Source organism: Physeter macrocephalus, chromosome 12, assembly GCF_002837175.3.
Source record: "Physeter macrocephalus isolate SW-GA chromosome 12, ASM283717v5, whole genome shotgun sequence".
In the NCBI taxonomy this organism is placed as follows: Eukaryota; Metazoa; Chordata; class Mammalia; order Artiodactyla; family Physeteridae; genus Physeter; species Physeter macrocephalus.
Window position 1 is genome coordinate 25331175 of NC_041225.1, and position 27979 is coordinate 25359153.

The window sequence follows — 27979 nt, forward strand, 5'->3', positions numbered from 1 at the left end:
AGGGGCGGGCCCGTGGGCGGGGCCCGGCGCGCCACTGGGGCAGTGGGGGCCCCGGCTCCTCCTGGGAGGGTCGGGCTCTGTCGGGCCGTGCGCGCTCAGGCGGCCGCGCTAGTCTCCTGTCCCGTCACCTGTCCCCTTAGCTGTCCCGTCTCCTGTTCCCTCTCCTGTGCCTCACCTGTGCCTCAGCTGTCCCTCACCTGTCCTATCTCCTGTCCTCCTGTGCCCTCAGCTGTCCCCTCAGCCCCCCTCAGTTCCCCCAGACGCCCTTAGCCTCGGAACGGGCGCATGGCTGTGCCCTGCGGCTGCAGGTGGCCGAGGGGACGAGGCGCAGCTGTTCCTGAGGCGAGTGGGTGACCGCAGAGTAGGAGCGCTGTCCCGCCTGGCAGCCTGGACGCCGGCCCTCCTCCTGGACGGTGAGTGGTCCCGGCGCCCAGCCCCGCTCCGGGTGGACGGGCGGGTTGGGGACCTGTGCTGACACCTGCCTTTCGTGGTCGGTAGCTCTTTCTTTGAGCGGGACTGAGGAAACAGGCCCGAGTGTGGGGACGTTGGCCGGGAGAGGGAGGCGGCCTGGGGACGCCCGCCGGTGGGGACGCGCGGCGCAGGATGGTCGGGGCGAAGACGTGCTGCCGCAGCCGGTGCCTCCCCTCCTCTCCGTGAGCCACCAGCCTGGCACTGGCTGTCACTTGTCACTTGTAACGCCCTGACGCCGGTCGTGGGATGAAGTTCGCCAGCTTGGGGAAAGGAACCCCCTGCAGTGAGCTGGCTTCGGAAAATGCCCGTAAATCTGGACACTGGGCGGGGTTGTAAAATGAGTGACTTTCTTCGGGACTAGAAAAATAGCCTCAGACAGCTTTTTAGAAAAATCACGAGTAATTCCTAAAAGCCACCAAAGTTCTCAGTGTTTACGTGGCAGTGAATACCGTTAAGGAAGAGTGACTAAATGCGTTGGCAGGTCGTGTTGGTGAAACTCGAGACTTTGAGCACCTTTTGGAGAAAAAGAGGACTTTCTGTTGCCCTCTCTCCATCTAGTCCATTGCCTTGTATATATATTCATGCATTGCACTGCATGCAGACTTAATTGAATCTAGGAATTAATTGATACAGAAACCAATCAGCAGGACAGAACCTAGGATCACTGGTCATTTTCTTCTGGGTTTTGAGGAAACTTAGAGCTAAGACTACAGGGATTTTGTTGTATCTATTATCATCAAGGACGTTATAGTATTTTTTTTTCCCTTCCAGTATGGGATCCAGGCTAGAATCAGGTTTTGCATTTAATTGTCACATCTCTTTAGGCTTCTTTAATCTGGAACATTTCCACAGCCTTTCTTTGTCTTTTATAAAATGTTTTGACAGTTTATAGATGTCAAAATGTTTGACATTTTGGTCAAACTTTGGACATTTTTGACATTTTATAAAACAAAACCAAAAAAACCCCCAAACAACTGAACTCATAGATACAGAGAAGAGATTGGTGTGGCAGAGGCAGGGTGTGGGAGTGGGCAAGATGGGTGAAGGGGGTCGAAAAGTACAGACTCTGATTTATGAAGCAAATAAGTCCGGGGGATGTTGTGTGCAGCATGGTGACTACAGTTAATAATACTCTACTGTATACTTGAAAGTTGCTAAGAGAGTCGATCTTAAAAGTTCTCCTCACAAGAGAAAAATGATGGATATTTACTAGACTTATTGTGATGATCATTTCGCAATACATACAAATATGAAATCATTATACTGTACACCTGAAACTAATGTTATATGTCAATTATATCTCAATTTAAAAAAGGAATAGAAATTTGGCATTTTTGAAGTCCTCCCCACCTTTTATTTTATTTTTTCAATTAACATACAGTAATATTTTCTTTTGGCATACAGTTCTTTGAATTTTAATACATGTACAGACTCTTGTAATCACTGGCATAATCAGCCCACAGAAGAGTTTCATTACCCTCATCCTGCTCCATCGTGGCCGACACGCCTCCCCTCCCTAATCTCTGACAGCCATCATCTATTCTTCATCACTGTCACTTTGTCATTCATGAATGTCATATAAATGGAAACAAACCTTTTGAGACGGGTTTCTTTTCCTCAGCGAAATGCCTTTGAGATTCGTTCAGGTTGTCTCATTTGTCAATAATTTGTTCCCTTTCATCGCTAACTGATATTCATTGTACAGATGTGCCGTTATTTATCCATTCATCAACTGCAGGACATTTGGGTTCGTTTCGAGTTTTGGGGAAATTATGAATAGAGCCACTATAAACATTCACATACAGAGTTTTGTGTGGACATAAGTTTTTATTTCTCTAGGGTACAGACCCAGGAGGGGAAAGTGCTGAGTTCTATGGTAAGTATATGTTTAACTTTTTAAGGAACTGCCAACTGTTCATCCTAATCATTACCCAGCAAGTGGCAGAGGGCATCTTTCTGGGGATAGCCACATTTAGTGACCACCGGCCTTGGTAAGGTGTGCAGACCAGGATGTGAGGGAAGCAGTCAAACCCTTTTTGAGTTGATTTTTACAGAGGCCATTTCAATGCTTAACAATATCAAATGCCTGCGGAAGGCAGGGAGCACGGGAGCTCCATCGAAAACCCCCCGGTCAGCCATTGTCGAGCTGCTTTTTTGGTAAAAGGCATGCTATGTTCAGGTTGCAAACTCCACAAAACCAAACACACGACAAATTCTAGTTTCAGGGGCTGCAACGGTGTGACTGCAGTTGGCTGACTGGACTGAAACAGCAGCACCAAAACCTGAAAAAGTGTCATCGGTGATGAGGCTCCACCAATAAAACGCCTGGGAGGGGTCGGAGGTCAGTCTGCCAGGAGAGACCGGAGCAGCTCTGGGCAGGAGTCACCAGTCTGGAACCCAGTGGCAGCCTCTGCAGAGATGGAGCCCTTCACTTTGTGCCTTTTCTGTGATGGTGGCTGCGTTGTCACGTCTGATGTGATGGTGGATCCAGGCAGCAGGATGGTAGCAACCAGGGCAGCGCATGCTCAACTAGCAGTTTAGTTCCAGCGTGTCCCATCAGAGAAGGGTCCTTTCTGTGGACATCCACATGAGGGCCCTGGAAAGTGCAGTCAGCAGTCGTCATTTGTTTCCACAGTTCACGGCCCCAAGGGGGGCATCTTTAACGCTACTCTAGTTTTCATAATGGCAGACCTGGTAGCTAGGCCACTGGCAAAGCCCAGGGGTCAGTAAGCACAGAGCACGGTTCATCAAGGCAGGCATTGGCCAGAGCCCTGAGAGGGGCCTGGGTTCTGGCCTCTGGGTGGAGGGGCGATGTCTGCTTTTGGTGTTCCAGGGCTGGCACTGCAGTCCAGTGGAAATCAGAGAGCTTTCGCTTAGTCAAAGCAGGCTCAGCATTTAGGGGCATCTGTGAATTGAGGGCTCCAATGAGCCAGTGCAATGACTCACCTGGCTCAGTGGGGGGCAAAGCTTTCCCTGGAGAGATAGCTGCTGCTTTCTCAGGTAGGGCCCAGATGCCTGCGTGGCCAGGCCGCAGCTCTTGAATCCACCATTTGCACTTGACAGGCAAGGTTCTGTGAGTTGAGCCACCCCAAAATGGGAGTATCAGGCTGGAGGTTCACAAGACCTACCTGGGTCAGTCACCCACTTTTGACAGGGGCTCCCGAGAAGCTGATGGCTGCTCTTCAGGGGGGACGCGGCGGGCAACCATCCTGGGAGGCACCGAGTGCAAACCCCCAGGGTCACTTGCAGGTGGGCCCCTCCCCTCCCCAGAGGCTCTGTCAGCGGTCGTCAGTCACCAAGACTTCTGGCTCAAACTGCTTACTGGGGGTGCAGAGCCACCAGAGTAGCTAGCGTGCCACAGCTTGTTGGACACCTTCAGGTGAAGCCTGTCGTTCTGCACGACACCCAGATGGTACCAGTTTATGGGCCAGCCAACGTAAAGGACCAAGAAGAATGTCCCCAGTACCCCTGGTAAGGCTTTTGGCCTCTATGGTGGTGATGGTGGGGGTAGGGCAGAGAGCAAGCAGTCTGGAGCCATAGTTCCAGGAGCTTTGCTTGTTGCCAGGTCCCTGACTTTCACTGGTGAGGCTGCCTGTTAAGAGCAGATGGTGGGTCCCCTTCAGGGCCATTGCAATGGGGGCTTCTAACCTGCCAGCTGAGAGCCGTCATCTCTGTCGGGGTGCTCTGGCTGTAAGACGACGCATCGCCACGAAATCCCCCGGCCCTACACATACACACGCACACGCACGTACACACACACACACACGCACATACACACACACACACACACACACACACACACACACACACACACTGGTAGCAAATGGCAAAGGGGTTTGTCCCACTCCCCCTTTTTACAGGAGGCTCTTTCTTACAGGTACGATCCCCTCTGGCACTCAGGGGACGGAGAAGCACAGACGTATGACGTGTCAGTTCCCACATAACATTCAGACGTAGGGACAGTAGGACATTGAATCAACCAAAAGTGCCCCTCCCGTAGGGTCCCTTTGGCTTTCTTTCTCCTGGTGAACCCTGTCCAGACCCCGCCAGGAGAATGTGGGCGCTCCTGCCTTACTAGGGCCCGGGGAGGATGGTGACTTGGGTGTCTTTACCTAACAGAGTCGTAGAAACTTGAGCCCCTTGCTCTTGTGTTCCTGAGCACGTTCACGTGGATGCATACGGACTCACATCCATCTTGGAGGGAGCGAGACCGTTGCCCATACCCTAATCATCTTTCTTTTTCAAGGATCTGGGTAGAGGGGACAGATGTGGAGGGAGGGACCCAGGAAGCAGAGGGACAGAGCAGCTCCACGTCAGTAAACAAGGCTTTATATTAATTACACTTTATTTAAGCCCTGAGCAGCCACCTTCCTGCGAAGGTGGCTGCTCAGGGCTTAACCAAGTGAACTTCTGATTTTTTGATCCATGGAAAGCTCTACATCCTCGTTGCTGACACCATTTGTTTCAGCTCCCCTGTGTCTTTGAAAAGGTAGTCCAGATCAAAGACCGTAATTGCCGCTTCCTGAAAGATGCTCAGCAATGTGAGAAATCCAAGCAGAACTGCCTCTCAACACCTTGTATCTTGTGAACTCACTTTTTTGTTTTATGAGGCTTTTTGTACGTTTTTCCTCTGGATTTTTCACATAGACAATCATGTCATCTAAGAAGAGGGACAGTTTTATTTCTTCCTTTCCAAAAGTATGCATTGTATGTATTATTTCTTTCCCTGCAGCATAGGCTGAGGCCCCCAGTGCTATGTCGAAAGGGGTGTGAGTGCACATTCTTGCCACGATCTGATCTAAGAGCAGCGGTGTTCAGTCTTTGACCATTAGGTATCATGGTAAATGTAGGTTTTGTGTGGATGCCCTCTATCAACCCACTGCACCTGCAGTTAAAAAACAACAAATCTGGGCTTCCTTGGTGGCGCAGTGGTTGAGAGTCCGCCTGCCGATGCAGGGGACACGGGTTCGTGCCCTGGTCCGGGAAGATCCCACATGCCGTGGAGTGGCTGAGCCCGTGAGCCATGGCCACTGAGCCTGTGCGTCCGGAGCCTGTGCTCCACAACGGGAGAGGCCACAACAGTGAGAGGCCCGCGTACCACAAAAAACAAACAAACAAACAAACAAACAAAAAACAACAAATCTCTGTTTTCACAATACCACTGTGTCTTTATTATGAAAATTAAACGTAGGTCTGGTGAAGTTAAAAGGATTTGCCTCAGTCCACTACCCGTATTCTTGTCGTGTTCCCTTCATCCCACTTCTCCCACTATCTGTTGATTTAATTTGGTAAACCTTTTAGTAAACTCAACAAGGCAACGGCAGGCAAACCCCTTCTCCCAAAGATTTGGTCGTTGTGTGCTGGATCTCCAGATGCAATTACTTTTCCCAAACAAATGACCTTTGCTTAGTATCCAAATTTTACTCTTGGTGGGACTTCCCTGGAGGTCCAGTGGTTAAGGCTCTGTGCTTCCACTGCAGGGGGCACGGGTTCGATCCCTGGTCGGGGAAGTAAGATCGCATGCACATGGTGCGGCCAAAACAAACAAACAAAACCAAATTTTACTCTTGGTAAGCCTTACATCCCTTTATGAAAACTGAAAAAATCATGTCAAAATCTCAAAAGAAGTATAGTCCTATCCGTTAATTATCTTTAATCCATTGAATTCTGCAGATATCTCAGTGCACCTTGTTTACAGCCCTTAAGGACTTCTTGTTTCTATTTGCATGAAATAAAACCAGACACAGAGACCTTTGTCAAGCTGAAGGAATTTATAAGAAATCACACCTATAGTCTCATTTCTTTAACAGCTGCATGTTGAGTTTTAGGTCTGATCATTTCAGATTATCTATTATTATAGGATTGAATTTGAGTAGGGTTCAAAATAAGGGGACTGGTGTGTTTAGATGGATTCACCTCTAATGTGTCAGAAGGACAGTGGCCTCATGAAGCTCTCCTGCTGCTTTTGAATGTGGTGTTTTTTAGCATCATCTGAAGACCCAGACCCAGAGGAGGCACATGATCCAGGCAAGGGTCTGTTAGGTAAAGTTTGGTCCCTTTCTGCCTATTTCCAGATAACTGGCAAAGAAACTAAGCATGGGTAATTCAAGCACAAGAGAAGGTTCCAGGCACCATGGTCGTTAGGCAAGGTGGCTCTTCTGGGCTAAGACTGCAGATCCAAAGCAGTGGTACGCTAGGTTGTCTCCAAACTCCACTGGCCAATACAGGGGGCAAGGAGGTCAGCCTGGCACTTCCTGTTGGCTCAGAGACTGAGGAGGACATCCTGCAGCTGGTGTTTAATGGGGTTGGGCTAGAACAGGAAAACATGGAGGCTACTGCTGTGTAATGGTTCATTCAGTCTACACACATTAACAGAGCATCTTCTGTGCACCAAGCATTCTACTAGGCACTGGGCAGGGGAAGTACAACTGTAATTAAGACAGAAAAAGTCTCCCTGCTGAACTAGTAGTAGAGACACACCATAAGCAGGGAAACCATTAATTTAATAGATATACGAGTTATGTAGAAAATAAAGCAATGTTACATAACAGGGTCTGTTTTATTTTCATTTTAATTAAAAAAATTTATTGTATTTTCTAACAGTAATTGTATATATTTAAGGTGTACATGATTTGATATGCATAAACATAGCAGAGTGATTACTACAGTCAGGTAATTAACACATCTCCACATACACTTACAATTTTTTTGTGTGTGATGAGAGTATCTGAAATCAACTCTCTTAGCAATCTCCAGTATTCAGTCATATTAACTATAGTTGTCATGCTGTGCACCAGATTTCTAGACTTATCCTACATAACCGCAGCTTTGTGCCCTTTGACCAGTATGTCCGAGTTTTCCCCGCCTCCAGCCCCTGGTAGCCACAGCTCTGCTCTCTGCCTCTACATATTTGACTTTTAAACTTATTTTTAAGTTTAAAAAAATTTGTGAATGACAGTTTATTATTTTTCATTTAGACAGTATTTCAGTGTAATAGTCTAAACATTTAACAATGTAATTATTTATTTTAAAAGCAATATAGACAAATTATTTATGTAAACCCATGGCTGTAGACTTGAAAATACCCAGAGTTTTTTCTTCTTTTTTAAAAATTTTATTATTTTTTAAAAAATAAATTTATTTATTTATTATTTATTTTTGGCTGTGTTGGGTCTTTGTTGCTGTGCGCGGGCTTTCTCTAGTTGCGGTGAGCGGGGGCTGCTCTTCCTTGCGGTGCGTGGGCTTCTCATTGTGGTGGCTTCTCTTGCTGCAGAGCATGGGCTCTAGGCACGTGGGCTTCAGTAGTTCTGGCTCACGGGCTCAGTAGTTGTGGCATGTGGGATCTTCCTGGACCAGGGCTCAAACCCGTGTCACCTGCATTGGCAGGCGGATTCTTAACCACTGCGCCACCAGGGAAGCCCTATTTTTTTTTTAAATTGTAGTTGACATACAATATTATATTTGTATTCAAGTGTTCAACATAGTGATTTCACATTTATATTCATTAATGATTGATCACCACAATAAGTCTAGTAACCATCTGTTACCATATAAAATTATTGCAGTGCTATTGACTATATTCCCTATGCTGTACATTACATTCTGTACCTGTGAGTCAGTTTCTCTTGTTTTGTTTGTTTGTTTTGTTTTTTAGATTCCACATGTAAGTGTAATGATATGGTATTTGTCTTTGATTATTTCACTTAGTGTAAAATCCTCTAGGTCCATCCATGTTGTCACAAATGACAAGGTTGCATTTTTTATGCCTGAGTAATATTCCATTGTGTATATGTACCACCTCTCATTTATCCGTTTATCTATCAGTGGACATTTAGATTGTTTCCATGTCTTGGCTATTGTAAATGTGCTGCTGTGAACATTGGGGTGCATGGATCTTTCCAAATTTTAAATAATTTAAATAGCCACATGCAGCTAGTAGCTAACACAGCACAGCTATAGATGATAGCTGTTCCGGGGACTACTTAGAATATAAAACGTTGGCTTTTTAGATTTCCTTAACTGATATAGTATTTCAGTTACTTATTTTTGAGCATATTGTTTGCCATTTGGTGTGCAATGAAGTATCTAGCAATGTCCCTATCTTGGAGAAAAAATAAACAAATGAAAATTTAAATATGCACAAAAGAGACAATATAGACATCCAAGAGATAGCATGATATACTTTAATCTTAATCACAGAAGAATCACGCTAAGTGTAAAGGACTGCAGAAGAGCAGCTGGTCCCTTCAGGTTGCAGTATCTGTAGGAAGATGGGAGACCTGTGCTGGTTATTGGACTTGTTGTCTTTGCTTTGGATGGGTAGGAAGGAAGGAAAGGAGGTGTCAGGAGGAGGTGGGGTGAAAGTGAAACTCATTGGCTGGGAACCTGTAAGATGCGCTCGGGCCCAGCGCGGGGACTCGTCGCTGAGGCAAGGAGGGTGGTTGGCAGGATGAAATCCAGCTGGAAGGTGGTTTGGAAGGTCAGTCAACCGTGTCATACGGTTGTAGCTGCCTTTGAATTGATGGCTAAAAAGCTTGGGATTTATCTTCTAGGCAGCGAACATTCAGAATCATTGAAGGGTTCTGAGCTAAAGAGAAATGTAATGAGTCTTGTTGTGGGAAAACAAGCTTGGCAGATGTATGATGAACAGAGAAATGAGTTAGGTAGCTTATAGGCAAGAGGGAGAGGCTTCTGAACCAGGGGGATGGCTGTAGAGATGAGACTTCCTGCAAGTAAAACCGACGGATGTTGCTGATGGATTAGAGCAGGATAGCAGAGGCGCTGGAGGGAGGGAGGTTAAGATGGGAGGCCGGGACGGATTGCAGCGCGGCTGGGCTGGGGGGGCGAGTCCCGTTAAATGTAGAGGCTGTGGTGAGAGGCTGGGGTGGATGCACTGGAGTGACTTAGAAACAGAGTCACCTGATGGTTACTTGGCTACCAAGAAATTGCTAGAAGTAACTGTTTACACATTTTAGTGCTGCATTTAAAAATTGGCTTGAACTTAATCTGTAAATTTTAGTGTGTTTTTGTGTGATGACCGAAGCATTTTTAATACATTAACAAGCGCACGATCTGTGGAAAACTGACATGTGATGATAATTAGCAATGAGGCCATGGTTTTCACGCTGCCACCCTGCCCACCCTCCACCTTGCCCTGACCTCTGATAGCCCTGTCACTTTTTTTAGGGTGAACAAAAGCAAACACAAGGAGCACTAGTCTGACCACCTGAATCCAGTATCACGTGGTCGGGGTAATCAGCTTTCACACTGATGGACTCTGGTTCTTTTTCTTCCTTACAAGAATCGGAAGTGGGAAGTTAGAGTGGTGTCAGCCATCTTCTTCTTGTGATCTTCATCAAATCTCTCGTTCTGGGCCACAGTGAAGTGATTCTTCCAATCTCCCACGGCCCCTGAAACAGACGTGGGGTGGTGGGTGTCAGTACCGTGGGGGGATTTGGATTTCTCTGTTCTCCCGCTTCTGTGTGAGGATTTCTACTCCCCGTCAGGGAGGGACAGAGTCGGGTAAACATTTCTCTGGCTGGCCTGGCAGTGTCTCCTCCTGGAAGGGGGAGGAATCGCCTGTCTGGCTTTTGGGTCGGGAGGTGACACGGCCGCATGAACAGCAGGTCTGAGGAGCTCTCTCGTCTTTCCCTCCTGCCCGTCACAGCATGCTCGGTGCTTGTGCCTGTGGCTGGCATCCTGCAGGCAGACCAGGCAGGGCCTGCTTCTGGAAGGACTCAACGTGCGGTTTTGAAAAAGGAGGGAAGAAAAAGAAGATTCCCCTCCAGTTCTCCAAGTGCAATCCCTGTTAACTTTCCCAGACTGCTTTTTCTCCATAGTACTTACTAGCAACTATTATCCTGAATTTTCGTGTGTTTTGTTCACTGCTCTGAACGTTGCCCAGAACAGTGCCTGGCACATAGGAGCCACTCCAGTCAGTAAGTATTTTGGAGTGAATGGACCTCTCTGATAGCTTAGAGCCCTGTGTAAAGTGGATTCTTTGCTCCATCTGACTTAATTCTGTATATTTTCACCTTATCAGCCAGAACTCCGGAAGGAAGGTGAGGATAAAGGGTTGGACTTAGACACCAAACCTCACTCTCCAGTTGTGGCTGAACACTGATTTCATTTCATCTGTGGTTTCTTAAATAATTCTTTTTTCCAGAACCATTTATTATTGATCTTATTTTTCTTATCTATAGAAAAGAAACTCCCCAAAGACTCTGAAATATTGGACAGCTCCTTTAAGATTATGGTGAAAAGGAAACATAAAAACCTTTTCTCATGAATGGAGAAATAGAGTGGTTCATGCATTCAGCTGGAACCGACGTGTAGTTTGCCATTGGGTTCTTCTTCATGACGTCAAATGAACTGTAATGGACAATTTTATCCAGAACTTTATCATCTAGGCTCTTTCCAATAAATTCTGCCAGCTTCTGAATTTCATGCTTTGGGTTCTATGATCAGAGTCAAAAGAAAAGACTTGATATATAAGATAATTTATATCAATAAATAATAGTTTCAAAAGACTGTTGGAACGAATTAATGCTAGTAATCAGTAACATGCCATGAATTAAAATTTTTAAAAATCGTGTCTCACAAATGCCCAGCTTTTCAGAAATGACTCCTGTTGAGGTGGTGACTGTATCAATTGGAGTCATTACGCTCTTCTTGTTCTAACGTGGAAGCGTCAACGAGCGTGTCGGTGAGACACTCACCACACAGGGACATGCAGTGCATGGGGCGCGTGCCACGGAGTGATGTGTCTAGAGTTAGGCCCACCTGTCCTGCTGTAGCCCGTCCGGCTAAATGCCTCACAGGGACAGCCACTGGACTGATGCTGAGAGCAGGTGTTGCGGCAGCGTTGGGGACCTGGCCACAGCGGCCCGTCTCCTGCTTCTCATGTGGACAGAAGTGGCCCCAGACCTCCCCAGTGGTGCCGGTGAGGGAGGCACGAGGTTGGGAGGGACTTCTTTGCACGCAGGAGGCCCCGTGGCAGTGGCTGCAGTGCCCAGCTGGTCCGGGTGCTTCGGTGTCTCTGAGGAGGTTTCGGCCCCATTGTCGCCACTGATCCTCCTCAGAGGGGCGCAGCCCAGGGGCGCTGTGGTGTGGGAAGGCCCCTGTGTCCGGGAGGAGTGGTGCGTTGCCGGTGGGAGCGTTTATCCGCGCCACTGTGTCTCCTGCTTTAAAATGGGCTCCTGCTTTGAAGCTTGGATGTCAGAAGTGCTTAATTTAGTTGGCCTCACACAGACTAGGAATCAGCAAGAGTGCTGAGAACTGTGCGCTCTGAGTGACCACAGGCAGGTGACAGTCCAGAGCATGATCGCAGAAACATGTAAGAGGGCGCTGGGGACCCCGAGGTTAGACTGCCTATTTCGGTAAAGTCTCTTCCTGGCATTCATAATGCGTTAGGATCTACCCCAGGGATCTATCCACCGTTCCCAGGGACACATCCTCCTTTGACACTGCTATGACGATATGTGGGCAGGCGTCACCTACATGGGCTTTCCCTGATCTTAGCTTAGTAGCATCTGATATCATGGCCCTTGTTTGTCACATCCAGTCATAAAAGAGCAAACCCTTCCTTATAACCCCTGCCATAATATTCCTTAGTTGAGTATCTATATCTGGAATTCTGTGATGAGACAGCTGTCTGAACTGCAGCAGTGCATATATGTATATGTGACCAGAGTCTCCTTTTGTATGCCCTCCTGTTGTTTAGTTTTTCGGTGCTCTCTGTGGTGTCTCCACACTTTTGTACCAAGTAAACACAAGGGAGAGAATTTTATACTGATACCTGTATGGGTTGTCCTGCTAGCCCTTGAATCATGGCTCTGAGAATCCTAGAAATATAATCCTAGAAACTTACCTGTTTAAAAAAACCATACAGAACAGATCAATGGTTGCCAGAGGTGGGAGGTGAAGTCGGTGAAGGGGGTCAAAATGTTCAAAATTCCAGTTGTAAGATAAATAAGTCCTAGGGTGTGGTGTACATCGTGGCGACTAACTAATCACACTGTATCGTATAATTAATAACATTGTATCGTACAGTGTAATAACACTGTCCCGAGAATAGACCTTAAAAGTTCTCACCACAAGAAAGAAAATTTTTGTCACTATGTGTGGTGACAGATGTTGACTGATTATGGGGATAATTTCTCAGTACATACAAATATCAAATCATCATCCTGTACACCTGAAACAAATATAATGTTACATGTCAGTTGTATCTCAATAAAAAACATAGCAAAATGATGCTGTGTTTTTCACTCTTCAGATATTTTGTAGACACAACTGGATAAAGCCCAGTAGTGATGGAACCTAAGAGAAATGCAGCTAAACTAATGTGCACGGGAATCCCTGAGGAATCTTGTAAAACTGCACGTCTGACTTAGCAGGCCTGGCATGGGCTCTGAGAGGCCATGCAGCTGTCTGTGACGTACCTTTTGAGAACCAGGCTTTCAGTTGTCAATTCGAGAACAGAGACTGTGATTCTGTATAGATCCCTGTATTCAGCAGAGTCACAGAAGGGACTGGGTAGATGGCCATTTACAATGTACTCTCATGACACCACCTCAGTTAGTTGTTATAACAGCTCTTGGAGCACATATTACTATCTCCTTTCTGCATGTAAGGAAACGAAATTCCTAGATGCTAGCATCTTCACAAAGAATAATTGCCAGCAGGCAGTAAAGCCAGAACTGGGATTCAGGAATTTTGACTCTAAACCATTAGTGTTTCCCACTGCACCATAATTTCTTAAACTGTTTCTTGAAACTATGACGTTCCTCAAGTACTCATAAAAAAACCCAAAATATGCTAGATTTTTTCTCCCTTCTAAACGGAATTTTAAAATCTACATACAAGGAGAAAAAAAGGCATCCCTCATTTTGCCATCCTCTGCCTATAAGGAAAAGGTGTCCCAGAGCCCAGCGCTCCAGGAAGCTCAGGTGAGACTGTGTGATACAGAAACTCATGACGTCCCAGGTGTGCTTTGATGCGTGGACAGCTGCAGCTGGTGAAATGTAGTGTCTTCTGTGCCCTGTTTCAATCTGTGAGTCCCTGATGGGGTCCGCACATTATGACTGAAATATTTTACGGTCAGAGGGGAACACGTTAGGTGGCCCTGCTCCTTACCCTCTTCATGTCCTCGTAGAAGAGGTAGAGGATGCGGTGCTGGTCCTTGGCGTCCCACCATCCCTTCACGTGGTCGTACCAGGAGCCCCAGCACACTGCAGGACGGGATCAGAAATAGGGCGGTGAGTCGCAGAAACGCAGCTGACAAGCACCCCCCTGGGAGGAGAATCCTGAAGAGAGGGAGAAGGTCACACTGGTGATTCCCTCACCGTAAAGAAGGCAGAGCCCCTGCTGTTCTAAGGAAATGATGACTTCTCTGTAGAGTATTTGAGGATTTTGAGAAAGGATGGGAACAAAGCTGAGTTCTCTCACCGTTCCCAGCCAGAAAACTCTCAAAGTACTCTTCCCAGGTTCCTGGAGCAGGAAGCCCTTTATTCATCCTGTGGAAGTGGTAATAAGACACCATGCTGTCCTTGGGGTTTCTTGCTACGTAGATTATCTGGGAGTAGAGGGAGGGAGGGAAGAAGCAAAACCAGGATTAGACCAACAGTTATGTTAGGGTGGGTATATTCCATACAGATGAATTTTTCTGGTGCTGCATTTCTGTGATTTGGCTTTTGTGGGAGGTGGAAAGCATTCATATCAATTTGCATATTGATGATGTGACAAGGTGGACTCGTTTGTTTTTTTTTTTTTGACAAGCGAAGTGTTTTAAGAGGAAATTGATTGAGGACCAGTCTGAGGTCCTTCTAAGGGGTCAACTCTGAGTTCCTTTGGCTCTTTACCTTACAGTTTTTCTCCAGGAATGATGGTGGCAGCAAGTGGATGGGAAGGTGCGTCTTCAGGAAACGTGGTGAGGGCATTGCATTAGCTTGTTCCAAGCCTGTAAAATTAATTTTCAGTGACTTCCCATTATTTTTCTCTATTTGCTTCAGAATCTTGCTGCTTTGTTATTACTACGTTAGGAACAGTTCCAGGGAGCCTGTAACTCTCTGTGGATCTCATCTGAGAGAATGCTTGTAGCCCACGAATGGGTTTTTTGGGCTAGAGCAGGTTTTTTTTTGTTTTTTTTTTTAATGCTTAAGACATTTATCTATACTTAACCAGAGGTTTCAGAGACGATAACACCAGTCAGGTATTCTGAATTCTTTTATGTTAAATAGGAACATTTTCTCAATAGCACTCTTAAGTCACTTCTCATTTATCTTCCTCCTTGAGAACTGCATAGGCTTGTTTTAAATAGTCTAAATACCTGTAATAAACTACAGTTTGCTAACAGTAGAGGTATTCTGGTTAATGCTCAAAATGGTGTGGCCAGAGTAGAAGCAAGCATTATTAAATATGAATGCAGTCCTTACCAACACGAATTGAACTTTTTTTTTCAATAAAAAAGCTAGTCCAAAAAGTCTCATTCTATAGATTTATCGTTTCCAAATCACGATGAAAGGAACTTAACTAATTTACCGATTTTGTTTTCTCCTATGTTCCTTAAAGATACCTCACCAAAAACTGGTATCTGACACAATAGAATGACATATGCAGAATATAATATTGTAGTGACAGTACTGAGGTTGATTGTTACAGACATATTTAAACTCTGAGTATTAAATGGTTACATCCTAATTATTTACATAGAACATTGGTCCAATAACAAAAATAGAGAACAGCAGCTGAAAATTTATCTCATTCAATGTTCAGAGATAAAAGGGTTAACCATTCTTTCCATTATTTTCTGCAGATAAGTCCTTTTTTTTTCATATTTAAATCTGATTGCAACTGAGTTCTGGCATTTTTCTAAGCTACTGTATGAAGAGGATGCTGAAGGCCATCACAATACAGCATACCGCAACCTAAGGACTCTTCCATTCACCAGTTCTGGCACACTTCCAAAATATACCCAACAACCCAGTTTTATTCCTGTCCAGGAGCCTGGGTGCCAAGGATCGGATATAAGCACAGGTACATATAAGCAGCAAGATTACAGTCTTGCTGCTTATATGTACAGACGGACTCTGAAAATTGAAAATGGCAGACATAGTGAGGCTGGCGAAACCCCAGCCACATCACCCTCCTGGGCCCTGGGTGGAAGAGGCGTGCAGGCCCGACTTGCCTTTCTCGTTCTTTCCGCGGTCTGGTTGGGCCTGTCAGGGTACCTCCTCCTGAGCCGCACGTCTCAGACTCTACGATAGGCTCCTCTCTAGAGCAGTTTTTAACCATAACAATAAACCAAATAAAGAAGAACCTAAAAAATTCAAACCCTTCCACCATAAAATTATCTTACCTAGGCTCATCCTTGTGGAGTGAAGTTAGTTTCTAATTGGAGAATCAAAACTTAACTTACTTTTGCATAAACAGTAACTTGATTAGAAAATGTCTGGAGTTAGAATGATGGCCAGACGGTGAGAAAGATAGTCACGGAGTCCATCGATGGTTGTTTGAATGCCTAGAATTCTGAGAGGGCTACTGGATAGTAAAAATCCCTGGTGGGGATTTTTACCCCCCTAACGCTGCCCGGGGTCGGGTGCAGCTGTGCCGTGTACTCACCAGATTCCAGGCCTGGGATTTTCCACTCGATGAAGGGGAATCGCTTGTGAGTAGGTGCCCGCTGGCTTCTGTCAATATCACCCTCGTTTTGTATCAAGTCCACGATCTCCTGCGTCCAGGTTGTTCCTTATTCCCCAGGAAGATGAGGAAGCACAGGCTTTATCTACTGCAGTTCTTAGAATGTGACCAAACACTTGTTAGAGCAGCTGCGTGAACTTTAAAGCCAGCTTTATAATGGAATTCAGAAACCATCCTTCTTTGTTTATATCTTGTGTTATCGTAATATGGTATGCTATGGATTTTTATACAAAGACTCCAATTTGGAGGGGACATTAGATTCATAAATACATAGTTCTTTTTTTATCCTGTACAACCATTAATTAGGACTGTTATGCTATTGAGTTAGCTGCATAGCTCCTTAGAAAGGCAGAACGAGAGTCTTCCTCCCCAGTCTGTGATGTGGAGAGTCGTCACGGTGTGGTCTTCAGACTCTGTTTCCCAAGTGCATAGCATGGGGTTGCTACACAGGAGGAGGCTCTTGTTATATGTTGGCCGAATGAATGAATGATTAGGGCTTAGTCTCCATTTTCACGCTTTCCTTTATTTTACCCGAAAGGCTAAAAAGTGCGTTCCCTAGGCTCCTTTGCCGCTGAGGTTCTAAATGTCCTGAGATCTGATTTACATTCTGGGATTTGAGGGAAGGAGGTAGAGGTCTGATTGATAGAAGATGTGCAGAGGCCACTCCGCGTTTTGCCGCCTGGAACCTCGACCCCGAGGCTGCGCCCTCACTGCCCCCGCTGCCCCCGAGAAGGGCCTCTGTCTCGCGGCTCCGGTCAGCTCCCGCGGGCTGCCCCATCCTGCCCGGCGTGGGGCTGCCACCTGACCTTCGGCCTTGGCTGAAGACTACTGACCAGACGGCTGACTGAGTCCGTGGCGGGAGGAGGCTGGGAGACTGAGCTCTGAGTCCTGGGTCTGGGCTGATCAACTCCGGTTACGAGACCCTTTCCCATACTCCCAATTCAGCACTTCTAGGTCTACCAGGGGGCACGGCTTAGAAAACAAGAGAGCAGCTGCCGTTTATATCCTCGATGAGTTGGCTTCTAATATTTTCTGGCACCAACTCTTTCATTACAGGATCCAGGACCAATATTTCTTTAGCTGTTGACTCAAAGGAAGTTCAAGTGTACTCATTTTGTGTGTTTATTCTGAATTGACAGCCACGGGCTAACGCTGGGGCAGACTCCAGTGCGACTGGAGGTTCAGGGTCAGATCGTCCCCTAGCGGTCAGCGGTTCTACAGTGTGTTTATCTCACCTCAGTCACAGAGCATTTATTATTCTGCTGCAAATTTAGGTGTAAACCATTCCATGATCTGAGCTTGTTTCTTCTTCCCTCTGATCAGTATAGCCTTTATTAGTGTACAAGTTTTGAGTGATTGACTAAGTATTACCTTAGCTGGCAAGTGCTTCACTTTTTGAGCGTGTTGTTCGGATTGTGCAGTCCTGCTCGCCCCTAACCCATGAAAACCCTAAATGAACCAAATCTTAATGCTCACATTTGGCAGGTGGAGAAAAGATGAATGATTAGGCATTGTACTGAAATTTTGGTAATAGATTAAGAGTTGTGGGTGAAATTAAGGCAGTGAGATGTGATCCCCACCAGCGGGTACTTTCAGAAATTCACATTTAGAAAATCTTAATTCTGAACAGACTCATGAGGAGTAAGATCAGAAAATCAGGGCCGATGTGAAACCGATGGACGGGTGAGTCTAAGGCCCCGTCTGCCTGTAGAGCCTTTTGTCAGATTGTTACAGATAAAGGCAAAGGGGGTGGAGCGTGTCTGTGTGCGTGTGTGAGTGTGTGCGTGCGCATGCACGTGTGTGTGAACACGTAGCAGAAGTTATTGACATGGAGCTTGACTTCGCAAAGAGCAGATGTCAGTGCAATCGGGGTATGAGTTGAATACTGTATTTTTGGTCTAACTGTAGATATAGACAAATAACTGCAGAGAACTCTTTCTCTCTGCCCACCCCCGCATTTTTATGATGCAGTGGCTGAGCTCAAGTTTGTCTTGTTTCTTCAGAGACTTTGTTAAACTGACTATTGAAATAAGAAAGTAGGTTCACGACCTACCAGCAGGGAGGGTGGAAATTAAGAGAGTATTTCTGGGACCGTGAGCTGGGAGACTTACAAGCTCAGCATTGCAGAGCCCAAGCCCCTCCTCTTCCCTAGATCAGGCAGGGGTGCCCTGTCTGGCTCTGCTATATGGGCCTGTGCCGGGAACACGTAAGGCAGCAAGTCTGGCCCCTTTGTTTTGGGCTGTTTGATTCACTCTCTTTCAGGGAAGTAAAAAAACAGGTACATCACAGAAAGAATTAAATTCTTCAGATGTGTAGGTCATTTTAAAATTTTTTGGGTGGTTTCAGTTACTACCTGTGATTTGTCTTGGCGGTATCACTCTGCCCAGTAAACAGCTTTCCACTCAAATCCCGGTTGGTTTCTCTATTTCATTATTGATGCATCTTTCCCGCTTCTCTTCCTAACCCTCCTCTGCGTCTCCCCCCGTCCCTCCCGCCTACCTGCTTTCGGGTAGGTGGAAATGAGCAGATCATCAGGCCTGGCTTGGAAGTTCCAGATCTGGTCCCAGGTGTCACAGGTGGGCGTGGGCTGCAGAATCCCCTCCACGTAGTCCACAGCCAGGCGCTCCGTGCCGTCAAATTTTAAATCCTCCATTTTGTTCAAGGCCAAGAGTGTTGGATATCAGATTTCTGCTCCAGGAAAGTGTTACTCTCAGTCAGCTCAGAGCTGCGTTCTTGGCATCGTACAGACAGGGCAGAGCTCAGACCTCAGGTCCTGCCTTGGGCTGGCAGTCGAGCGGGGAGCCAGCCCATCCAGGAAGCTGGGACTCTTGTTTAGGACTTTGCACACAGCGCAAAGTCCTAAACAGCCCCGGCGGGGCTCTGACGTAGCCGCCGAGCCCTTGGCTCCTGGCTGCCATTCAGGGTCCTGTGCGCATTCAGCCCTGCTCTTCTGTACTGTTAGCAAGAGTCAGTGCCGCCTCACTTGTAGTTCTCCTCTGTGTTCACAGAATAATTCACAGATCTCCGTTAAGAAAGAATTGTTTCTTCTGGGAATTTTAAGCTAATTAAGAAGTTGCAGGGACTCTGCCCGCGGGATTATTACAGGTTGCAACGCAGAATGCCTGCACCGAAAGGCTGGAGGGAAGTTTCTGTGCTGCTAACAATGACAGCCTAGACTGAACCTCCCGGCACAGATGGCCGAAGGGGTCAGCGTTGTTATTTTTAAGAGTAAAGTAAACGAGGCTCTAATAGGGAAGGTTCCCTTCCTGTTGTAGGCGGTTCAGTGTCCATATCAGTCGGTGTCTCTTCGCAGTTAATAAAACATGTTTGTCTTATTTGAAGCCAAGTGGATGCAAAAACTTGGGAGCTACAGAACACACACCCTCTGGCTCCTTCCTTCCTGGAGTTCACCTCCCAGGCTCGTGCCACATCCCCTGTAAGCCCCTTGTTTTCCTAAAAGCCTTGGTGCTTATTTATCCTCCTTGTGCCTTTCCTTGGAATCATTCCTGGCTCCCGCGGAGTTTGTTTTTCCCTCCCATTTCCACCACAACCCTTCTTGGCTGACCACCTCGAAAACAAGACCAGACCCGCCCGGGTTTCCTGTTTCTCCTTGTGATATAATCGAGAACACTCTGGTCTTTGTCTCCGGTTCCCGATGCCGAGTTGCAGAAGCCCTTGTAAGTCCCTGAGTGATTGGAGCCTTTGGTTGTTCACTGTGAGTCCCTTTAGACCACAGCTGAGATTGTGCCAACGAGGTGACCCCTGCTGGGCCCACAGACGGTTCCAGGGGAGGGGCCGCCACGGCAGAAGATCAAGCACGTGATCACAGGGTTGGGCCTTTCCGTCCCATCCCCCCTCCAGGGAGAGGAGAGGGGCTTGGAGAGTGGGGTCAGCCATGTGGCCAGTGACATGAGACCCCACGAACCCCGGACCCCGAGACTCTGTGCAGCTTCCTGGCCCGTGAGCGCAGTGAGGGGCCGGGCCAGGGGGTGCCGTGCCCAGGCTCCACGAGGACAGGGGATAGGGCACGGCAGCTCGGCTCCCTCTCTGTCCCAGACCTTGCCCCCAGCACCTCTTCCGTTTGGCTGTCGTGATCTGAATCCTCTACGATGAAACTGTAATTGTAGGTGTAGCGCTTTCAGTGAGTCCTGAAAGCACCATTTTGGACGCTATGGGGGTCATGGGGACCCTCCACACTTAGAGCTGGTTGGTCAGAAGCACAGATGGTCCCCACGACTCGTGGGTGCATCTGGGGGGAGGTGTCTTGGGAAAGACTTTGCCCTTGACCTGTGGGGTCTGCGCTAACCCCCGGTGGTCAGTGTCAGCATGGAAGCGAGTTGACAGAGAACCACCCTGAGGCGCCTCTCCTGACCCCAGCTGCCCCAGATGCTGTTCCTGCTGGCAGGAGTCTCCCTTCTTGCTTAAACCGCTTCCCACCGAGACCTTCACAGCACCCCACGAGGGCCTCCGCGTGGCGCCCCTGCGGTACCTGGGAGCCCAGGGTGCGCACATTGCCTGCTCTGCAGCCCTGATGCCCCCCGTGTCCCCCCTTCTGTGTCCCCGTGTGCCCCGCAGGCGCAGGCTCCCGCCGCCGTGGCTGTCCTTCAATTCCCGGCTTCGCCCTCCGGCTCTGCCTCGCCTGCGTCTGAACTTTCAGATCTTCTTTAATGTCCTCCCTAAACGTCCCCTCTGGAGAGCCTGTCCCTGAACTCGGGTGCCTCCCCTTTCCTTGCTGGTTGCCCTGTCCTGTCCTTGGGAGCCGCCGTCCGCACCCAGCCCCGTGTCCTTCCCTGTCCGCCGCAGCACGGAAACTGGGCTCTGCCCGTGTCCTCACCGCAGCCGGCCCTGTGGCTGGCGCCTCTGTCCTCTGCATAAGGGAAGAGGAAATGAGCTGCAGAACCGAGGGAGTGAGGTCTGGGAGCCACCACCGTGCCGGGGTTAGGCGAGCTGGTGGCTGAGGCTGGGGGTCTGAGACGGAAGGCAGACGCCGGACGCCTGCTCTGACCCCTGCACCGGCTCCCGGCAGCCGAGGGCTGTGGACGGGGTGCTGACCCTCTGTGCCCCCGCACCCCGACTTTCCTCTGAAAATGGGGGTCATGACAGCCTCTGCCCATGGAGTTGTTGTGCGAATGAAAGTGTGTTTACCGCTCAGCAACCTTATCTGTGAATAATGAGCCATGACTATGGGCCCCTCTTCCCATGTGACCTCAGGGGGATGCCTGGGCTCTCCCTGCCCCTCAGCCTCCCTGTCGGCCGGGAGATGGATGGACGCTTGGGACCAAGACTGCCAGGTGGAATTCCTGGCCCTCACATGCATTTTAAAAGACTGAGAAAAATTATCTGTGGCTTTTCAGAGAAATTTCTTTCTATGGTCTTTATAGTTCTGTGTGCCAGCAGAGTAGAGAGCTGGGGAGCTTAGCAACATCTTGGCAGTTTTGTTTAGTCCATTGTGTGCTGGGGATGGAGGGCTGGGAGACAGAAAATGGCCCCCGTGCCCGAAGAGGACTGGCTGAGATTGAAATAGACCTGGGGTTAGTTGAAGATTTCAAATAACCTGAAAAATTTTCATGACTGCACGGATGGTTCCTATTCTCATTTAATGTTTTCCCCAGTAATATCAATACTTTCTCACAAGTTCAGGAAAATTAAATAAAGTGTTGTACTTAGTTATTATAAAATTCACGTGGTGCTAAGTCCACATCTGCCAAGCATGGCTTTGGATTCCAAATCTCTGGGGTCGGATTGAAGCTGCCCCGTGCAGACTTTCTAGTCACTCAATCCCTTCTGAGCCGTTTCAGCCTCCCGGGATTAATGTAAAAATTGAGGCATGTAAGACATCCTGCGGTGTTGGCACACGGTAGGCACCAGAGGTAAAGTCACTGGCCTTTCTCTCCTAAGTCTTCCTGGTTCCTCTTTTCCACTGTTTTCCTCCGGGTGAGGGGAGGAGACCCCCTCCTGCCCTCTCTGGATGTCCCAGGTGCAAACCAGGGGCTTGTCTAGGCCTCATATGTGATCCCTTTGAAAAAAATTACAAAGGGGCTTTCTAACCTGCTTTTCTTAGGAGAAGTCAGAACGCAGGTCATTTTTCTTAAACAGGTTCTTGTTTGTATGTTTTTACAGAAGGAGCAGGTCTAAAACATATTTTGGTTCAGCAAACTGTTTTAAAAGACAACTATTGGGAAGTGAGCTAAGCTCGTACTGAATAAAATTGAACTGAAATTGTCTTTATTCCTTGAATCAGTCTTTCGCTTATTGGGCTTTTTAGAAATTCCTCAATTGTTATCCGATCCTTGAGACCAAATCAGGAGGAAGGAGGAGGAACAGGGCCATGGTCAGTAAGACCGGAACCACATCCAGACTGTGTGGGCTCAGGGCACGTCTGGGGTCATCCACAGCCCATCCCACCTTCTGATTAGGTGGCCTTGTGGCCACACTGCTGCAGGGCTTGGTTCTAGTAGCTGAGGAGGGAGAAAACCAAAGTCAGAGGAAGTGTATTAGTTAGTACTTGCCGCTTCAATCAACTGCAGAGATTGGGTTGGTTCTGAACTCTTAGTGAAGTGAAGTAAGGATGCACGAAACCTTCAATCTCAGATCATCCCTTAAAACAAAACCCCAAGAATCTTTACATTCTCGGAAGAATAAAAAGCTGGTCAAAATACAGAACATCCAGTTATATTTGAATTTCAGGTAAACGACGAATGAATTTGTAGAATGAGCCTGTCCCATGCAATATTTGGGACATATTTATACTTACAAAAATCATCTGTTGTTCTGTATTTTATCTGGAAACTCTATGTGGGTGGGAGGTTGCCAGCTCAGTCTAACTTCAAAACAGCAAAGCTCTGGAGGCTTAACGAGTGGGATTAGAAACACAGGGAACCGGAAAGCCCTTTGGACTCTCGCGAGCTGAGCAGCCTCGTGGCTCCCCACTGGCTCATGGGGAGATGTGTGTTGTCTGCACTTTCCAGTTATTTGCGTCCTTGCAGCTTGCTGCTCGGGGCTGGACATCTGTCAGCTTGTTTTGTGGCGATGGTACCGCTTTGAGGGTGACTGTGGGTGAGGAAATGACATATAAAATCTTCAATGTGATCAGAGCCATGAGTTAACAGCAGCTGGCCTGAGACGAGTGTCTGGGATGAGACCCTGACCTCTCCTTCCCAGTTTTGGGGGGTTGGGGGGCATGGAGAGATGGGGGCACATGGGACCCCAAGACACCGCTGTTTCGTGAGATGCTGACTTCCTCGTACCCCTATCAAGCATATTCCCCAAACCCAGCTTTCTTCTCAAATGAAGAAGGAGAGAAGTGTTTTGGCATCGAAAGAGGAGCCCTGGAGCTCCCAGCATCGGTGAAGGGAGAGCACAGGAGCTGACCTGTCGGGGAGGCCACGTCTCTGAAGGGGAGGGGCCCTCTCTCTGGAGAAGTTTGGCGACCACAGGGAGGCAGCTGCGCTGGCCGGGTCAGTGCTCCCGGGGGCACAGGCAGCTTCCTTTCTCTGCGAAGCGGTCGCTCCGCCTCTTCCCTACGAGCAGCCTCGGGGAGCGGAGTGTCCTCTTTCTCTCCGCCTCCTCACTCACGTGATAACAAGCACACAGGCGCTTTCTCTTTTCCTGATCTGATGCTTATTGCTGTAGGGCAACAGAAGGTTCACAAAGAATAGCCAGGGCAGGGGGATATATGGATCTGGGACATTTACTGGTCTGTGTTTCCTGACTTCCCAACTGAGTCTCTGCAGACTTTCATGTGTCTCCTGGGCTAGGGCTTAGCTGCTTTCAGACACCAGGTGCTCAAGACGAGGCAGTGGTCAGCGCTGAGGAAGGACGGAGACCAAGGGCGACAGAGACTCCGCCCGTCCAGGCAGAGACCCCAGAGATGAGGAGGGGAGAGGGGACCCCTGTGTGCTGAGGGCCTTCTGCGGGTGGGGTCTTGCAGTCGCCACGGAGGAAAGATCCAGCCTCTGCTCTCGGGGGCGGGGGTGGGTCAGTCCGGCGCAGAGACAGATGTGTAAGCAAGCAGTTAGAAGGTGGGACGGTATTTGCTTGAGTGCGAGTGTGGACAGAGTGTTCCAGAGCATTGGAGAGGAGCCTGAAGTCAGCCTGCAGTCAGGAGCGCTCTTCCAGGAGAGACAGGACATTGAAAGCAAGGCTTGAAGGATCCAGGGGTGGCCAAGTGGGTAAGAGAGGGCAGAGGGTTCGCAGTGCCAGTGTGTGCAAGAGCAGGGGAGAGGGGGTGCGCGCAGGGGGCTGGAGGGTGGGGGGCGCGTGGGAGGCCGAGAAGGCAAGGCCAAGTCTTGGGAGACCTGAGAGGCAGCAAGGAGCCCGAGTTAGAAACCGTCCAGAAGGGGCAGCTTCGAAGAACTTGCCACGCGGCAGCAGGTGTCACAGGCAGCGTGCGCAGAAGTCCTTGGATAGAGGGGGTGGTGTCCTGCGTTGACGGGTTGGGATGCGGAGGCTCAGAGGGTGAAGAAAGGGCCTGATTTCAGAGAGTCTGTGGAGAAGCGAGCCCACAGGGTCCACGGTCTGCAGGGGAGGGGTGTGGGGCAGGCGATTCCCAAGCATCTGTGCCCCCTGCAGAGCACATCTGCTGATGGGAGGTCAGGCTTGGGGCTGAGTGTCCACTGCCCCCAGCAAGACCAGCCAAGTCCTAGAGCCCTGGCCCTGCTGTGGCACCCAGTGCCCTGGTGCAGACAGCGAGGCGTCTTTGAAGTGAAGCTCGGAATTGACGTGTGAACACCCAGCTCTTGGGAGTGTCTACTCAGAGGGAATGATTTATTTGAGGAGGGGCTGTGTAGCTTGTGTATCAGCAGAGGCGCTGCTGGGAACAAAACGAAAGCCTTTGCAAAACGTGGCCGCAAAAACTCTTCAAAGGTGGAAAGAGTTAGTTGAAGTCACACACGCTATCCGATATTATAAACAGCTGTTCCACCCACGCTACAGTCAAAGCAGCAGCATTCTGATCCCTGCGAAGGTGTATGAGTATTTTGTCATTGATGAAGCCGGGCCACGTACAGCATGAGGAATATGCCAAAGCCAAAGACCGCCTTGGAGCTCACCCTTCCCTCGGTCCCCAAAGTTCGGAATCGTGGACCGTTAGCAAGAACTGTCTGGCTGATCGTTATTGGCTCAGGTCTGAAACCACACGGAGCTTTATTGAATGAAAATACAATACTGAATGTGAGTGTAAAACATCTAGACAGACTTTAAACTTGTAGACCAGCCTAGGAAAGCCTTCTGTGCTCTTGCAAGGAAAGGAATGCTAAAATAAGTTGCTAATTTCACTACTCTTGCTAATGAAAATATTAATCTCATGCTAAAAATATTGTTTCCTTAATTTTTTTTATCAGAACTAAGCAACGGAATCAATGAAATTTGTTCTACTATTTTCAGTTTTCCCACTAGTTACAAGAACAGAATCCCTCGGTATCGTGGGGATTGGTTCCAGGACCCCTGCAGATACCAAAATCCACGGATGCTCAGGTGCCTTATGTAAAACGGCACAGTACAATCGGCCCTCTGTATCCAGGGTTTCTGCACCTGTGGACTTAACCAACTGTTGAATGTGTAAGTACAGGCACACATCCTTTTATTGTGCTTCGCTTTATTGCACTTTGCCGATATTACATTTTTTACAGATTGAAGGTTTGTGGCAGCTCTGCAATGAGCAAGTCTATCAGCTCCAGTTTCCCAACGGCATTTGCTCACTTCTCTGCGTCAGGTTTTGGTAATTCTCGCAATATTTCAATCTTTTTCACTATTATTATATTTGTTATGGTGATCACAGGTCACCATAACAGATGTTACTCTTGTAAAGGTTTTGGGGGACCATTAACTGCACCCATATAAGACGGTGAGCTTAATCAGTAATGCTGTGTGCGTTCAAAGTCCACCAACTGCTGTTCCCCCATCTCTCTCTCTCCTCAGGCCCCTCCCTGTTCCCCGACACGCAGCAATATTGAAATTAAGCCAGTTAATAACCCTACAGTGGCTCTAAGTGTTCAAGTGAAAGGAAGACTCACACGTCTCTCACTTTAAATCAAGAGCTAGAAAAAATTAAGCTTACTGAGGAAGGCATGTCGAAAGCTGAGTCAGCCAAGTTGTGAATGCAAAGGAAAAGTTCTTCAAGGAAATTAAAAGTGCTACTTCAGTGAACACAGGAATGATAAGAATGCAAAATAGCCTTCTTGCTGATTGCAGAAAGTCTCAGTGTCTGGATAGAAGATGAAACCAGCCACAACACTCCCTTAAGCCAAAGTCTAATCCAGAGCAAGGCCCTGACTCTCTTCAGTTCTGTGAAGGCTGAGAGAGGTGAGGAAGCTGCAGGAGAAAAGTCTGAAGCCAGCCGAGGTCGGTTCATGAGGTTTCAGGAAAGAAGCCGCCTCCATCACATAAAAGTATATGAGGAAGCAGCAGGTGCTGGTGTAGAAGCTGCAGCAAGTTATCCAGAAGATCCAGCTAAGAGAATTCATGAAGCTACACTGAACAACAGATTTTCAATGCAGATGAAACAGCCTCCTATTGGAAGACGCCATCTAGGACTTTCACAGCTAAAGAAGTCAATGCCTGGCTTCAAAGCTTCAAAGGACAGGCTGATTCTCTTGTTAGGAGCTAATGCAGCTGGTGACTTTGCTCACTTACCATTCCGAACATCCTAGGGCCCTTTAGAATTATGCTAAATCTACTCTGCCTGTGCTCTGTAAATGGAACAACAAAGCCTGGTTAACAACACATCTGTTTACAACATGCTTTACCGGATATTTTAAGCCCAGCGTTGAGACCTACTGCTCAGAAAAAAAAAGCTTCCTTTCAAAATATGACTGCTCGTTGACAATGCACCTGGTCACCCCAGAGCTCTGACGGGGATGGACAATGAGATGAATGCTGTCTTCAGGCTGCTGACACAGCATCCATTCTGCAGCCCGTGGATCAAGGAGGAATTTCGGCTTTCAAGTCTTATTATTTAAGAAATACACTTCATAAGGCTGTAGCTGCCAGAGACAGTGATTCCTCTGATGGATCTGGGCAAAGTCAATTGAAAACCTTCTGGAAAGGACTCATCATTCCAGATGCCATTAAGAACATTTGTGGGGCTTCCCTGGTGGCGCAGTGGTTGCGCGTCCGCCTGCCGATGCAGGGGAACCGGGTTCGCGCCCCGGTCTGGGAGGATCCCACATGCCGCGGAGCGGCTGGGCCCGTGAGCCATGGCCGCTGGGCCTGCGCGTCCGGAGCCTGTGCTCCGCAACGGGAGAGGCCGCAGCAGAGGGAGGCCCGCGTACCAAAAAAAAAAAAAAAAAAAAAAAAAAGAACATTTGTGATTCATGGGAAGAGGTCAAAATATTAACATTAACAGGAGTTTGGTAGAATTTGATTCCAGCCCTCATGGACCACTTGGAGGGGTTCAAGACCTCAGTGAAGGAAGTAACTGCAGATGTGGTGGAAACAGCAAGAGAACTAGAATTAGAAGTGGAGCCTGCAGATGGGACTGAATTGCTGCCATCTCATGAGAAAACTAACGGATGAGGGGTTGCCTCTTATGGATGAACAGAGAAAGTGGTTTCTTGAGATGGAAGCTACCCCTGGTGATGATGCTGTGAAGACTGTTGAAATGACAACCGAGGATTTAGAAGATTCCATAAACTTAGCTGATAAAAAAGTGGCAGGGTTTGAGAGGATCTACTCCAACTTTGAAAGAAGTTCTCCTGTGGGAAAACCGCTATCAAACAGCACTGCTGCTGCAGAGAAATGGTTCATGAAAGGAAGAGTCGATAGATGTGGCAAACTTCACTGCCGTCTTATTTTAAGAAATTGCTGCAGC

The 27979-nt window shown here is 48.0% G+C and overlaps 1 protein-coding gene, 1 long non-coding RNA gene and 1 pseudogene across 3 annotated transcripts; 1 reads left to right on the forward strand and 2 right to left on the reverse strand.

The window, feature by feature from the left end:
• Positions 1–35: 35 nt before the first annotated feature.
• On the forward strand, positions 36–27962 carry LOC102995323 (uncharacterized). Of its 2 annotated transcripts, none has more exons than XR_008618826.1 (4): positions 36–413; positions 25555–25728; positions 25800–25888; positions 26089–27962. It is a non-coding gene; the product is annotated as an uncharacterized lncRNA (long non-coding RNA). The 2 variants fall into 2 exon arrangements; XR_008618825.1 differs by lacking the exon at positions 36–413 and adding an exon at positions 24445–25341.
• On the reverse strand, positions 8653–19707 carry SULT1C4 (sulfotransferase family 1C member 4). Its single transcript, XM_007102360.4, has 7 exons — positions 18670–19707; positions 16093–16218; positions 14334–14431; positions 13921–14047; positions 13609–13703; positions 10748–10928; positions 8653–9881 (listed from the first exon to the last, which is right to left on the reverse strand). The coding sequence occupies exons 1-7, from the start codon at positions 18821–18823 to the stop codon at positions 9766–9768; spliced, it is 897 nt and encodes a 298-aa protein (XP_007102422.1). The 5' UTR covers positions 18824–19707; the 3' UTR covers positions 8653–9765.
• Positions 15072–15838, reverse strand: LOC102995596 (protein kish-A-like; annotated as a pseudogene).
• Positions 27963–27979: the final 17 nt, after the last annotated feature.